This window comes from Staurois parvus, unplaced genomic scaffold, assembly GCF_062004578.1.
Source record: "Staurois parvus isolate SC_StPar_1 unplaced genomic scaffold, SC_StPar_1.0 ptg000154l, whole genome shotgun sequence".
Lineage (NCBI taxonomy): Eukaryota > Metazoa > Chordata > Amphibia > Anura > Ranidae > Staurois > Staurois parvus.
Genome location: NW_028317950.1, coordinates 22,163,154 through 22,175,986, shown reverse-complemented (window position 1 = coordinate 22,175,986; position 12,833 = coordinate 22,163,154). Strand labels below are relative to the sequence as shown.

The 12,833-nt window shown below is 42.8% G+C and overlaps 1 protein-coding gene across 3 annotated transcripts in view; it reads left to right on the top strand.

The window, feature by feature from the left end:
- LOC149463645 (deoxyribonuclease-1-like 1) overlaps positions 1 to 12,833 on the top strand; it is a 43,761-nt gene that overhangs the window by 25,418 nt on the left and 5,510 nt on the right. For all 3 annotated transcript variants that reach the window (XM_089675220.1, XM_089675221.1, XM_089675222.1), the window contains exons 6-8: positions 1,741 to 1,853; positions 4,813 to 4,970; positions 7,568 to 7,658. In XM_089675220.1, the coding sequence (XP_089531346.1) occupies positions 1,741 to 1,853; positions 4,813 to 4,970; positions 7,568 to 7,658 (362 nt within the window). The remainder of the gene's footprint in view (positions 1 to 1,740; positions 1,854 to 4,812; positions 4,971 to 7,567; positions 7,659 to 12,833) is intronic.

Below are 12,833 nucleotides of genomic sequence, written 5' to 3'. Positions count from 1 at the left end.
CCTATGGACCAACATTTACACCTGCTTACCCCTAATCCAATGTGGCCTGCTAAAAAAAATGGGCAGGGATCTGTTTCCCTCCATCTAGGCTACAGGTGTCAAAACACAAGGCCCACGGGCCGAATCCGGCCCTCCAGGCCATTTCGTGTGGCCCTTGCACCTCTCCTGCAGGTCTCCACCCCCACCTTGTCTCAACAGTCTGTATCAGAGAGGAAAATAGAACTCCTCTGCCAAATCCTGCACCTCTCTGTGTAGCTGCAGCACCCCTTCATCTCTGCCTCCCCTGGTCTCTGCATTCAGCAGAATATAAATATATTGCTTAGTGGTAGAATCATTTGTAAGTGAGAATCAGTCCGAACTTTGTTGTAGGGTCTGTCAGCCCACTTTTAGGCCCTGTTCACATTATCGTGTAGTCGGAACAAGTGTTCCCACTACAAGATTTTGACATGCAATTTTCAAGTGATTCTGTGTGTCACATAGGGCAGACCATAAACTTGAATGGGCTGCCCTATGTGTGTCTACCTTCCAAAAAGAAGCTCCTGCTGGTTTTCAGGTGTCAAGCTTCACGCGGTTTGCAAAGGTGAATTTAGGATTGTGCGTCAGAATCGCATTGCGGCTGGGGTGTCATTGAAGGATGATGGCATGCTTCTGTGATTGCCACGCCATTTGGAATTGCGGAATGAATCGCAATGATTGTGAGATGTGTACGGGGCCTGAGTAAACACAACAAAGGTAAAGTCCATAAAACCTGCCCACGCAGATGTTTCAGTTTTACACAGCAAAACAGATTCATGAAACATACCAAGCCATCGGGCTCACTCTTCAGCAGCACTTCTCCTCTTGTCACAGGACCCTCAGACCTTCTCACCAGCTCTCCTGGCTTTCTCAACTCTCTCCTGGTTCACTCAGCCTTTAGTTACAGCTCCCTGTTGTAAGGGCCCACTCCTGGCCTCTCAAGGGGGTTCATCTGATGCCCTGGGCTCTCTCACTACTGTGAGAGTTACAGGTTCCCTCAGTCCCTTGGATTTGCCTAGTTGTCCTAGCCTTCTCAGTCTCCCAGACTTTCTCCTAGTCTTACAAACTGAAGTAACCCCCTCAGCTTTTTCAGTTTGATGGACATAGAAGATCACCACCATTGAGTGCTCTCTCTTGGGCAGAGCACCACTGTCTCAAGTACAAGATCACACACCTGTCTTCAAATGGGAGCATACCTCTCTCCTGTCTGGAGCCCCAAAGTCTTGTAGATCTCCTGTAAGACCTGGACATAGGATTGAAGGCTTCATCCCACTCAACACACTTTGAAGCCTTCAAGTTCCTGTGGATGTAGCAAAATACCCCCTTAGAGTCTACATTTTCATTGACCCTCAAAGGTTTGTTAATCGTTTCCTTCCTACCCTTCTCCCCGTTTTCTCCTCCAGGGCACTTATGTAATAAGTTAAAGCTTATGCCTCTACCAATGCATGCCTTGAATTAGCTCCTAATTACACAGTACAATTTATATTTGTTGGTCAATGACTCTATGTTCTGAATGTTTGTTTATCTCTGCTTAATCTACAATAAAACTCTTTGTAAAAGAAGCCTTCAAGTTCCAGGCCCCGATCTGGGATTACAAAACCAAACCCTGACAAAGACAGTCTTCTCCATTGAAAAATGCTCTGAATCTTTTCCTATCTTTTTCCTATAATCACACTGTGGCAGAACCTAGCATTGTCACCATGGCTTACCTCTCCTTCTCTTCAGACCTGCAAGACCTGGTTGTGATTCCGCAGCATACTGCCCCAGAGAAAGCCATGGAGGAACTTGAAAACCTTTATGATGTGTTTCTGCACGTCACAAGTAATTGGCGCTGTAATGTAAGTAAAATTCAATTATTCTAAATTACTTTAGTAAAAGCAGATCCAACCCTTAAAGTAGAACACCAATGAAGCTTCTAAATGCACCAGTGAAATACATATGTCTATATGAATAGTTTTAACTTCTAATATATTTGCTATTCTGTTCGCTACATAGCCAGAGATGGGACAATTAAAGTGATTGGTAAATACAGGTGAAACTCAAAAAATTAATATATCGTGCAAAAGTTAATTTATTTCAGTAATGCAACTTAAAAGGTGAAACTAATATATGAGAGACTCATTACATGCAAAGCAAGATAGTTCAAGCTGTGATTTGTCATAATTGTGATGATTATGGCTTACAGCTCATGAAAACCCCAAATCCACAATCTCAGAAAATTAGAATATTGTGAAAAGGTGCAATATTCTTGGCTCAAAGTGTCCCACTCTAATCAGATAATTAAGCCATAACACCTGCAAAGGGTTCCTGAGACTTTAAATGGTCTCTCAGTCTGGTTCAGTAGGAATCACAATCATGGGAAAGACTGCTGACCTGACAGTTGTGCAGAAAACCATCATTAGCACCCTCCATAAGGAGGAAAAGCCTCAAAAGGTAATTGCAAAAGAAGTTGGATGTTCCCAAAGTGCTGTATCAAAGCACATTATTAGAAAGTTATGTGGAAGGGAAAAGTGTGGAAGAAAAAGGTGCACAAGCAGCAGGGATGACCGCAGCCTGGAGAGGATTGCCAAGAAAAGGCTATTCAAAAGTGTTGGGGACTTTCACAAGGAGTGGACTGAGGCTGGAGTCAGTGCATCAAGAGCCACCACACACAGACGGATCCTGGACATGGGCTTCATATGTTGTATTCCTCTTGTCAAGTCTTACCTGGGCTAAAGAAAAACAGACCAGGTCTGTTGCTCAGTGGTCCAAAGTCCTCTTTTCTGATGAGAGCAACTTTTGCATCTCATTTGGAAACCAAGGACCCATAGAATGGAGGAAGAATGGAGAGGCACACACTGCAAGATGCTTGAAGTCCAGTGTGAAGTTTCCACAGTCTGTGTTGATTTGGGGAGCCATGTCATCTGCTGGTGTTGGTCCACTGTGCTTCATTAAGTCCAGGGTCAACGCAGCCATCTACCAGGAGATTTTGGAGCACTTCATGCTTCCTTCCGCAGACGAGCTTTATGGGGATGCTGACTTCATTTTCCAGCAGGACTTGGCACCTGCCCACACTGCCAAAAGCACCAAAACCTGGTTTAATGACCATGGGATTACTGTGCTTGATTGGCCAGCAAACTCGCCTGACCCGAACCCCATAGAGAATCTATGGGGCATTGCCAAGAGAAAGATGAGACCGAACAATGCAGAAGAGCTGAAGGCCGCTATTGAAGCATCCTGGTCTTCCATAACACCTCAGCAGTGCCACAGGTTGATAGCTTCCATGCCATGCCGCATTGAGGCAGTAATTGCTGCAAAAGGGGCCCAAACCAAGTACTGAGTACATATGCATGCTTATACTTTTCAGAGGTCCGATATTGTTCTATGTACAATCCTTGTTTTATTGATTGCATGTAATATTCTCATTTTCTGAGATTGTGGATTAGGGGTTTTCATGAGCTGTAAGCCATAATCATCACAATTATGACAAATCACGGCTTGAACTATCTTGCTTTGCATGTAATGAGTCTATCTCATATATTAGTTTCACCTTTTAAGTTGCTGCACTGAAATAAATGAACTTTTGCACGATATTCAAATTTTTCGAGTTTCACCTGTAAATAATAAGTAATGGTTTCGCACAGAGCAGCCCTGGTCCTCCTCTTCTCGGTGCCCCCTGCCGACTCTCCTGGCTCCTCCTCTTTGGTGGGTGCCCCCATAGGAAATGGCTTTCTATGGGGGCATTCACATGGGCCCCGCTATCTGCATCCATGCCCCCCCCCCCCCAGCTCCCTTGTCATAGGATTTGATTGACAGAAGCAGGAGCCAATGGCTCCCGCTGCTATCAATTTGCCCTGTGGGAAGGGAGAAAGAGGAGAGAGCTGCTGCTCTCATGCGCTGGACTGAGATCAGTTCAGGTACGTATAGGGGCTCTTTGAGGGGGGCTAGATGCAGGGTTTTTTTACCTTCATGCATGAATATAAAAATTGTCAGCCTGCAAAATTACTATAATGAACATCACTTCACTAGTGAGGGTCTCCCTGTGTCCCACCACTCCTTCCTCCTCTTAGCCCCTGGGGCCTGGAAATGTCAGAACGACAGCATTTATCAAGGCAGATTGGCTCACATTATGTAATCTCTCACTGTGAGCCAATTCCTGTTTTGAATATAAGGACTGCAGACTGTGTACAGCGTATATACTATGTTGGTTCAGACTCCTATTTGACCATGCTCCATTATTCCACGTCCCATTATTAAGTATAGCGATGCCATTTTCATGTCTTCTCCGTCCGTTGGTGTCCCTCTTTTCAAATTTAAAAGTTGAGAGGCTTGGTTTAGATAAGCTTTAAATAAAGGTGTTTTTTACTTTATTCCACTGTCTGTTACAAACAGAATCCGACTTTTGTAATTGCACTCTAGGAAAAACTTTTTTTTTGTTTTACTTAATGTGGCGGAGGGTTAGAACCTCCATCAGTACAGCAAATTCCAACTTTTACAGTTGTCACAGAACAGTAAGTGAAGGGAAATCCACCAACGGGGACAACTTTTCTGGTGACAAATGGATTTCTCCTCATTTTGGAGAGATGTTTCCTCACTTATTTTTCTTGGACAGGGCGTGAGGAAAAATCTCCCCAACTGGGACATAGATAGCAAAAAACAAAACATAGCACTCTATTCTCTGTACACTCTCTCTGTGTGAACAAAGTATGATTTCACTTCAAGCGGCAATATCACATTTTCAATGCTTCTCACTTTTTTTGTAATAGCTTAATTAAGCAATAACTAGCAATAACTCTCCCTTCTTTATATTCATAACAGAATCTGGTTATTATGGGCGACTTTAACGCTGGATGCAGTTACCTCTCTAAGAAGAAGAGGCGCTCTCTTCGCCTATATAGTGATCCAAAATTTCACTGGCTGATTGGGGACGAGGTTGACACTACAGTGAGAGAAAGCACAAAGTGCCCTTATGACAGGTGAGAAAGAGAAATATACAGTACTGAGAAGGTAGAAGAGAGCCAGGACCAGCCTTAGGCACATGAGGCAATTACCTTAGAGGCCAAATGTCTGCTACTGTGGACAGCACTGCTCTTAGAAACCACGGGGTCCCATGCAGCCAACCTGACAGGGCCTCCCCCAAAAAAAACACAGTTTACTATGCTTTGGTTTTGAATGGACACAGTGAGTGATCAGTACCAATCACTCTTTGTGTTCATTCAGGAAAGGAATGGGCTGGTAAATGTGACACTTCTTTTTTCATTTTTTGTACTGTTGACTTTTGGTGAGGGGGCTCACTGGACACCATGGCTACCATTGCTGTACATGCTGGGTGTCCAGTGCGCTCCTGTACCTTTAAGCAGGGGTGAGCTCCCTCAGGTTCACCTGCTCTTGGTCTATTCATTAAATACATGTGCCTCTACTATGGGGGCTCTCAAAATTTGTAGAGTTAGGACCACAGAATATTGGGGTTCCGTGACGTGGCTCTGTGGCTTATGTATTTGCAAATGTGTGTTAACTAAACCCCTGTTTTTAACGCATACTGTTAGACAAGTCAATTCGGTTGTTGGCAAGTTGAGCTGGGAACTTTCTTTTCTTTTTTTGACATATTTACCAGACCCTTCCCCCACTCTTCACCCGAAAGGATCCTATTGTATGTTTTCAGTTGCCGGTGGGAAGGAAGGGATGGAAGCCAGCATCTCTACGGGGGTGGGGGCACACAGGGGGGCCTGGTCAGCAGGGGAAAATGTATGATACACAGGGAGGATGATGGGTGTTGTGCCAGGGCAATTACTGGAACCGATCCCCTGTATGGCTCTCTCTGCAGCAGCTGAAAGCCAATGGGAGGGAGAGGAGAAGAAGCCAGTTTTCAGCTGCTGCATAGAGAGCCGCACAGTGGATCCATTAATTACTCCCCCCACCGTGCCAATAACCCTCCCTGCACACATATGATTCACGCAGCTGCCTGGGCCCCCATGCTGGCCTGGGCCCAATACAGGTGGTACCTGTAGAAGAATGGAAGTTGCTATTGTGCACCTGCCATAAAATGCTAGCTGCCTGGCTGTCAAGCCGAATTGGTAGTTTCAGTACATTCTGAATCACTGACCTAGAACAAGTATGCAAGGTAGGAGTTAAAACTTCATTGAGACTTTTCTGATCTGCATACTTCTTCCCACTTAGTGACTCAAAGCCCTGAAGAAATTGAGTCGGTATGACAGCCAGGCAATTAGTAGGAGGTAGTCTGCCATGGTATCCTTGATATATTTCTCAGTACAGGTTCATTAAGGGAAGAGTGGAAATAGTAACCTATAAGGGTATACCACATGGCTAGGTTCACATATACACATATGCGTGTGCATAATCCAATGCATTCCTGACCAACACAGAAAGGTGCTACTCTGTAGCAGATGTGCGGAATGCCATTAATTCTTATTGATGTCCTCACGCACTAGCACCCACGTCTGTTTTCGCGTGCACATGAAACTGTGGTTCTGTACGATGCGTTTTATAAAACGGTCAGGGACTTCTTTTCCCACTTTTCTTCTGGGTACAGCAGCCAATTTAAATGAACCTGCAACAAATCCGCTGTACCTGCCATATGAATGCTCTAAATGCGCCCACACATATGTGAACCTAGGCTAACATACTACCCTTGTTAGAAGATTGAAAAATTGATATATGTCACATAAGTCCTGATTCATCAAGCTGACAATAGAATGTAAGGCATCCTAAAATCTACTTGCTAAAATGGCATCACATTCATTATTATTATTATAATACAGGATATATATATCGCCAACAGTTTGCGCAGCATTTTACAAAATGAAGGTAGACATTACAGTTACAATACAATTTGGTACAAGAGGAAACAGAGGGCCCTGCTCATTAGAGCGCATAATCTATTACAGCATTTAATTATAGCATGGCTTAAAGCGAGTGTAAATTCTTGGGTCCCTCGCCTGCACTCCTCCCCCCGTTGAGTGCCCACAGAGCAAGTTGCTTGCTATGGGGGCACTTGTGCACGCTCACTCCCGAGCCCTTCTCTGCGTGGTCATAAGACACACAGAGTACTGCTCGGTCCCTCTCCCGCTCCCTCCTCACTGACTGTGATTGACAGCATTGGGAGCCAATGGATCCCGCTGCTGTGTCTGAGCCAATGAGGAGGGAGAGAGCTGGGAGAGCCGCTGCTCTCATGCTGAATCAAGATTGGGCTCAGGAAAGTATTTGGGGGGCCCAGGGTGGGAGCTGCACAGAGAAGGCTTTTTTTACCTTTTACCTTCATGTATAAAATGTATTAAAGTAAAAAACCTTCAGCTTTTAGAACCACTTTAAGCAATAATTAGTATATCTTAAAGTTGTTCTTTTAGTAAGTACAGTAGTGTGTGAATAAGATCTTTACGACATAATATAGAGTCACATAATTTTCCACAAAATCTTCACCTATTTTTTATTAAAAACCAGTCCTTGAGTTCCAATCAGGTGATTTTTGCCTAGGCTCAGATGATGTCATGAGTAATCTGCAGGCAGGAGAAAGCATTTCCTCAGTCTCTAACTTGATGTTACTTTTCTTGTACAGGATAGTGGTGTACGGCGAGGAATTGGCAAATTTGGTGAACTCTGCTGGAATTTACAATTTTACAAAAGAGTTGGGACTCACAGAGGTGGAGGTATGGGGTGAAGATGAGTAGACTGTCATGACTTTATGAAGTCATTAAAGTATCTATATGCTGACAGATTTAGAGGACCACGGATTTCGTCTTGGATATGGTGTAGAAGGCTTAAATTGTCTGTCAGTTTTTCATTGGGGGGGGGGAAGTTTACCCTCTCATCCTGTCCTCAAAGTGATGAGAAATCTCCCCAATGAGACACAGAGAGCAATGAATCCTGTTAGAGATTCTAAACTTTACATGTTTTATTATTTATATTTTATTAAACGTTTTGGGGCTGATGCTCCACCTAAAGTGAACTTCCACACAGTGTTAGTAACCATATTTTAGTGTAACCTCATAACTGTGCAAATGAAGCCTTCTGATTGAAATATTTTCAATGGAAAGGCAATAAATAAGGAGCATGCTTGTGATGGCCATTCTATGGGTTAGGCATAGCTCACATATCTATTGGTTCATTGAGGTTCAGAAATAGGTATACCAGCTTATTCTATATTACAGCACAAAAGACAATGGTGATGTGTAAAGTGAAGTATCTCAATCAACCAATCAATTAACTTACCTAACTACAGTATAATTAATTCAGATTAGTTGAGAAATACCAAAGTGCAGTGTTATAAAAGATGAGTGAGTAAATAAATATATCATTATTATAATTCCTCCTAATTGGCAGTCTATATACATATATATATATATATAACAATCACCCTACAAAATGTGCAAGTATGCAAACACATGTGTAATATATATGTTGCATCAACCAATTTTATGCAAACAATGTGCAAATACACAAGAAAGTGTAAAAATCATCGACATGCAAAAGATGCTAGCATGCAAAAGTGCAAATTATTAAAGCGGAGTTCCACTCACCCTGTCAAAAAATAAGTTAACAGCTACAAAAACTGTAGCTGCTGACTTTTAAAAAACAGCAACTTACCTGTCCCTCAGTCCCGTGGTGTGTCCACCGCAGCTCGTTTCACCTGTATTCCGGGAGGCCAGCATCTTCAGTGTGGGCACCCAGCTGTGATAGCTGGGTACCCATTGCGCATGCGCGAGTAGCACTGTGCTTCATGAATGGTCCTGTAATCTTCTGGGACCTGTCACGTGTCCCAAAAGACTACAGGGAGGGAGGGAGGACACCTTCCGTTTTCCGATCGCCTAGGCAATCGGACCGGAAGTGGGAGCGGGTACCTGTCAAATTCGGGTTCCCGCTCCTGCCCCCCAAAGGTGCCAATCCTTAATAGGGAGTGGGAGAGCAGTCCTTAAAGCGGAATTGCCCCTTTTGGGTGGAGCTCCGCTTTAAATGATGCTAATTATAACATTATAGCTCCTGATCCCCCCTCCTCCCTACGTGTTTTGTCCCATGTGACGTCATCAGTGCATCGGTATGTGACGAAACACGTAGGAAGGAGCTGGGATACATGCTACCACGTATGCATGCTGAACTGCGGCCATCTTGGCTACTGGCATTGTGGAATTCTGTGATGTTAAAAACTCTGTATGCTCTGCAATACATTGTATGTGCATTTACAAGATAAAATGTTCTTTTTATGTGGATTTACACTACAGGAGGGATTCTTTTATCCCTTTTTGTGACATGAGTTGCCTGTCCTGTTGAAAGTGTGAAATAGGTGTGGAGTGTCAATCTGGGGGATCTGGAGATCAGATGCAGGAGTCATACACCCTACTGACCTGGGAGTCCCATGAGGTGCCATTAGTGAGCAGGAGGCCACTCTACATTGGGGGTCATATAATTCTGGTAAGCCTTCCTTGCACAATGTGGGTGGTGAGTGACACATGAAGCTTTGGAACTGGAAATGTTCTCACTGGGATTCACACATGTAATGGAGACTATCCATATCATTATCTACTATATTGTTATTACCATATGTTATAATTGGAGCTGTTTAAAGCCCTAGTGTGGACTTTTGCATGCTAGCATATTTTGCTCATTGATGATTTTTGCACTTTATTGCATATTTGCACATTATTTTGGATTGTGCATACAATTGGTTGATGCAATTGATATTACACATATATACATTGCACATATTTTTGTATGTTTTCACATTTTTAGGGTGACTGTTATACATATACATTGCCAATTAGGATGAATTATAATTGATAATATATTTATTTACTCACTCATCTTTTATAGTGCTGCACTTTAGTCTTTCTCATTTGGTTTATACTTTGTATCAGAGTATAGTGTCAGCTGCTTTTCTTGTTTTATTTAAGCGCTAGAGCAGATTTTCATCATTTTAAATTTTGATTAGTTGTTAGTGGTTATAGTTTCTTCTGCGCCTTCTATTGCTGAATTTCACGTATGTTTTCATGCAGAGTTACATGGTCCAGCTTGGACCAATGTAAGCATACATATTCCATTCCTGGCTGATCCCCGTGGAATTGGAAACTCACTGTAGTAGCTGCTGACTGTCCTGCTGCATGGCAATCACAGGGGGTCACTAATTTTGTACAGGAAAGCTTTACATTTTCTCATTCTCTGATTGGACCATATGGAGAGGTGGGGATTAGCATCACAATCTCCACCTCATCCAATCAGTGAACACCTTGAAAAAATACAAGGTGTTCTCTGAATGGTGAGCGACCCCCTGTGGTTAGAGTGCAGCAGGGCAGCTGCTCAGCATGGTATCTGGAGGACAGCAAGGTTCACTGTAATAGCGGTGGCTATGGTGATACTTTCCACAGGGATCATCCAGGTATGGAATATGTATATGTATAAGCTGGCCCAATATATACCTTTGCAACTGAAAGGGGAAAACCTACCTAGAATGCAGCTTTACCCTAGTTTCACACCTAAGCCTTTTCTGCAGCATTTTGCAGAAACGCAGTACAGTCTATTTAACATGATTTCCTATGGGACAGGTTCACATCTCCACATTTTCACCCGGTGCGTTTTTTGGAAAGGGTCAGGAAATTTTTTTAACACAAAACGTTGCGTTTTTAGTTCTATAGACTTCAATGGGAATGCTGTAGAAAAGTATGTTTTGCGTTTTTGCTGCATTTTTGATGCATTTTGTATTTAAAATCTGCCTAGCAAATAGAAAAGTAAAATAAAATTTAAAAAAAGCATAAAAAACGCAAGTGCAAAAACAACGCATTGCAAAACTCAATGCAGAAACGCATCAAACGCAACCTGTATAGGTGTGAACCTAGACTTAAATAAATCCATATTAAAACGCTGGCCACTTGTGATCTACTAAGCTAAATATTCTCAACTCTGTTACCTAATGAGGTACATTTTCTCATCTGCAATTTCTAGTAACTAAATTGGTGCCTTAGCTATTTACAGTGAAGGAAATAAGTATTTGATCCCCTGCTGACTTTGAATGTTTGCCCACTCACAAAGAAATGATCAGTCTAAAAATCAAATGGTAGGTGTATTGTAACACTGAGAGACAGAATAGCAACAAAAAATTCAAAAGAAATGCACGTGTAACAAATTATGCACTGATTTGCATGTTCATGAGGGAAATAAGTATTTGATCGCCTATCATTCAGCAGGATTTCTGGCTACCAGGTGTCTGTCATACAGGTAAGATTAGAAGCAGTCTCTTAAAGAGAGTGCTGCTAATCTAATTTTTTTACCTGTATAAAAGACAACTGTCCACAGGAACCATCAAACAAATCCTCCACCATGGCAAAGATCAAAGAGCTGTCCAAGGATGTCAGGGACAAGATTGCAGACCTACACAAGGCTGGACTGGACTACAAAACTATCACCAAGCAGCTTGGTGAGAAGGTGACAACAGTTGGTGCAATCATTCGCAAATGGAAGAAACACAAAACAACTGTCAGTCTCCCTAGGCCTGGTGCACCCTGACGATCGCAGAGTGCTGGCCTAAAATCTCCGGCTGGGACCCTGTGATTGACATCTCTTACCGCCAATAGCGGCAAGGATAGGGCAGCACGCGTGCCCCACTACCTGGATATGCAAATCACGTATATATACGTAATTTTGCACAGCCTTGCCGCCCTGTAGCTGTACTTCTATGAAAGAGCGGTGGGCAGGCGGTTAATCAAAGCAGACAATTATTGTATATGGGTGGAGGGAAGTGTCCCAGAAGAAGGGCAGAAACACTGTCCTTGCTACACATATCCTTTGTACAATGATGACCTTTTTTGGCCATATATATCAAGCCCAAAGACTGGAACTAGTTAACCTCCTTAGCGGTTTTCCTGAGTGTAGCTCGGGGTAAAATTTGAGTACCAAGAGCGGTAACCCCAAGCTACACTCGGGCTTACCATGCGGCGTTGCTCAGGGGGTCCCTGCAGCACTAACCTTGTCCTTCGCTCCCGCGATGTGTCCCCTGCAGCGTCCCCGGCCATCTCCTCTGGCCGATGCCGGCATCCGGCTTCCATGTTCCGGTCCCTGTGATGTCAGGACGTACGGGCGCCGGAACCGGCGGGAAATTTGAAATTTTTAAAAAATGTCATTTTTGCTGTCATTGCTGTTTCAATGCATTTCACATATATTTTGTCCCTACTGCTTTGTCCTGTGCCCTGCCTGCATTTTGAATGTTCTTTCTGCCTGGAAACTTAGAAAAGTCCATGGCGTCCAAAAAGCGTCCCTTTACGTCAAAAGCGATTTTAGAACAGCGATAGTAAATCAGAACCACTTGCAGAATTGAGTGATACTGATTTGTGGGGAAATTCGTCATCAGACACTGAAAACGATTTTGCGACTTTGCTCAGCGATGTGCGAATTTGCCTCTGTATTTCAAATTTCAGTGTTTTTGGTTTGATTATATTATTGAATTAAATGTGTTATTATTATATTATTATTTTTTATGATTATTTATTAAATTATAATTTTATGATTTCGTGTTTCAAGTTTTATCATATCCGGAATGTTTACTAGACTCTTGTTCGGGCAGATTTCAGTGAGTTATTCCTAAAAATTACAGCCTACAATAAAAAACTACATATTTCCATGCAAAAAAATGGTACCGCTCTCAGCACAAAAAATCGGAAAGAATCATACCGCCGAGGAGGTTAAAGAAAGATGCCAAATTTTAAATTCTGTATATTCCTGCCTGGGTGTGGGGGCATGTGGCAGAGACAATTTTTAAAGCTGTTTTACATGTTTCATTTAACTTTAAATAGTTTGTTTTGACCAAGCTGGTCCAAACTTACTATTTACTTCACTAACAG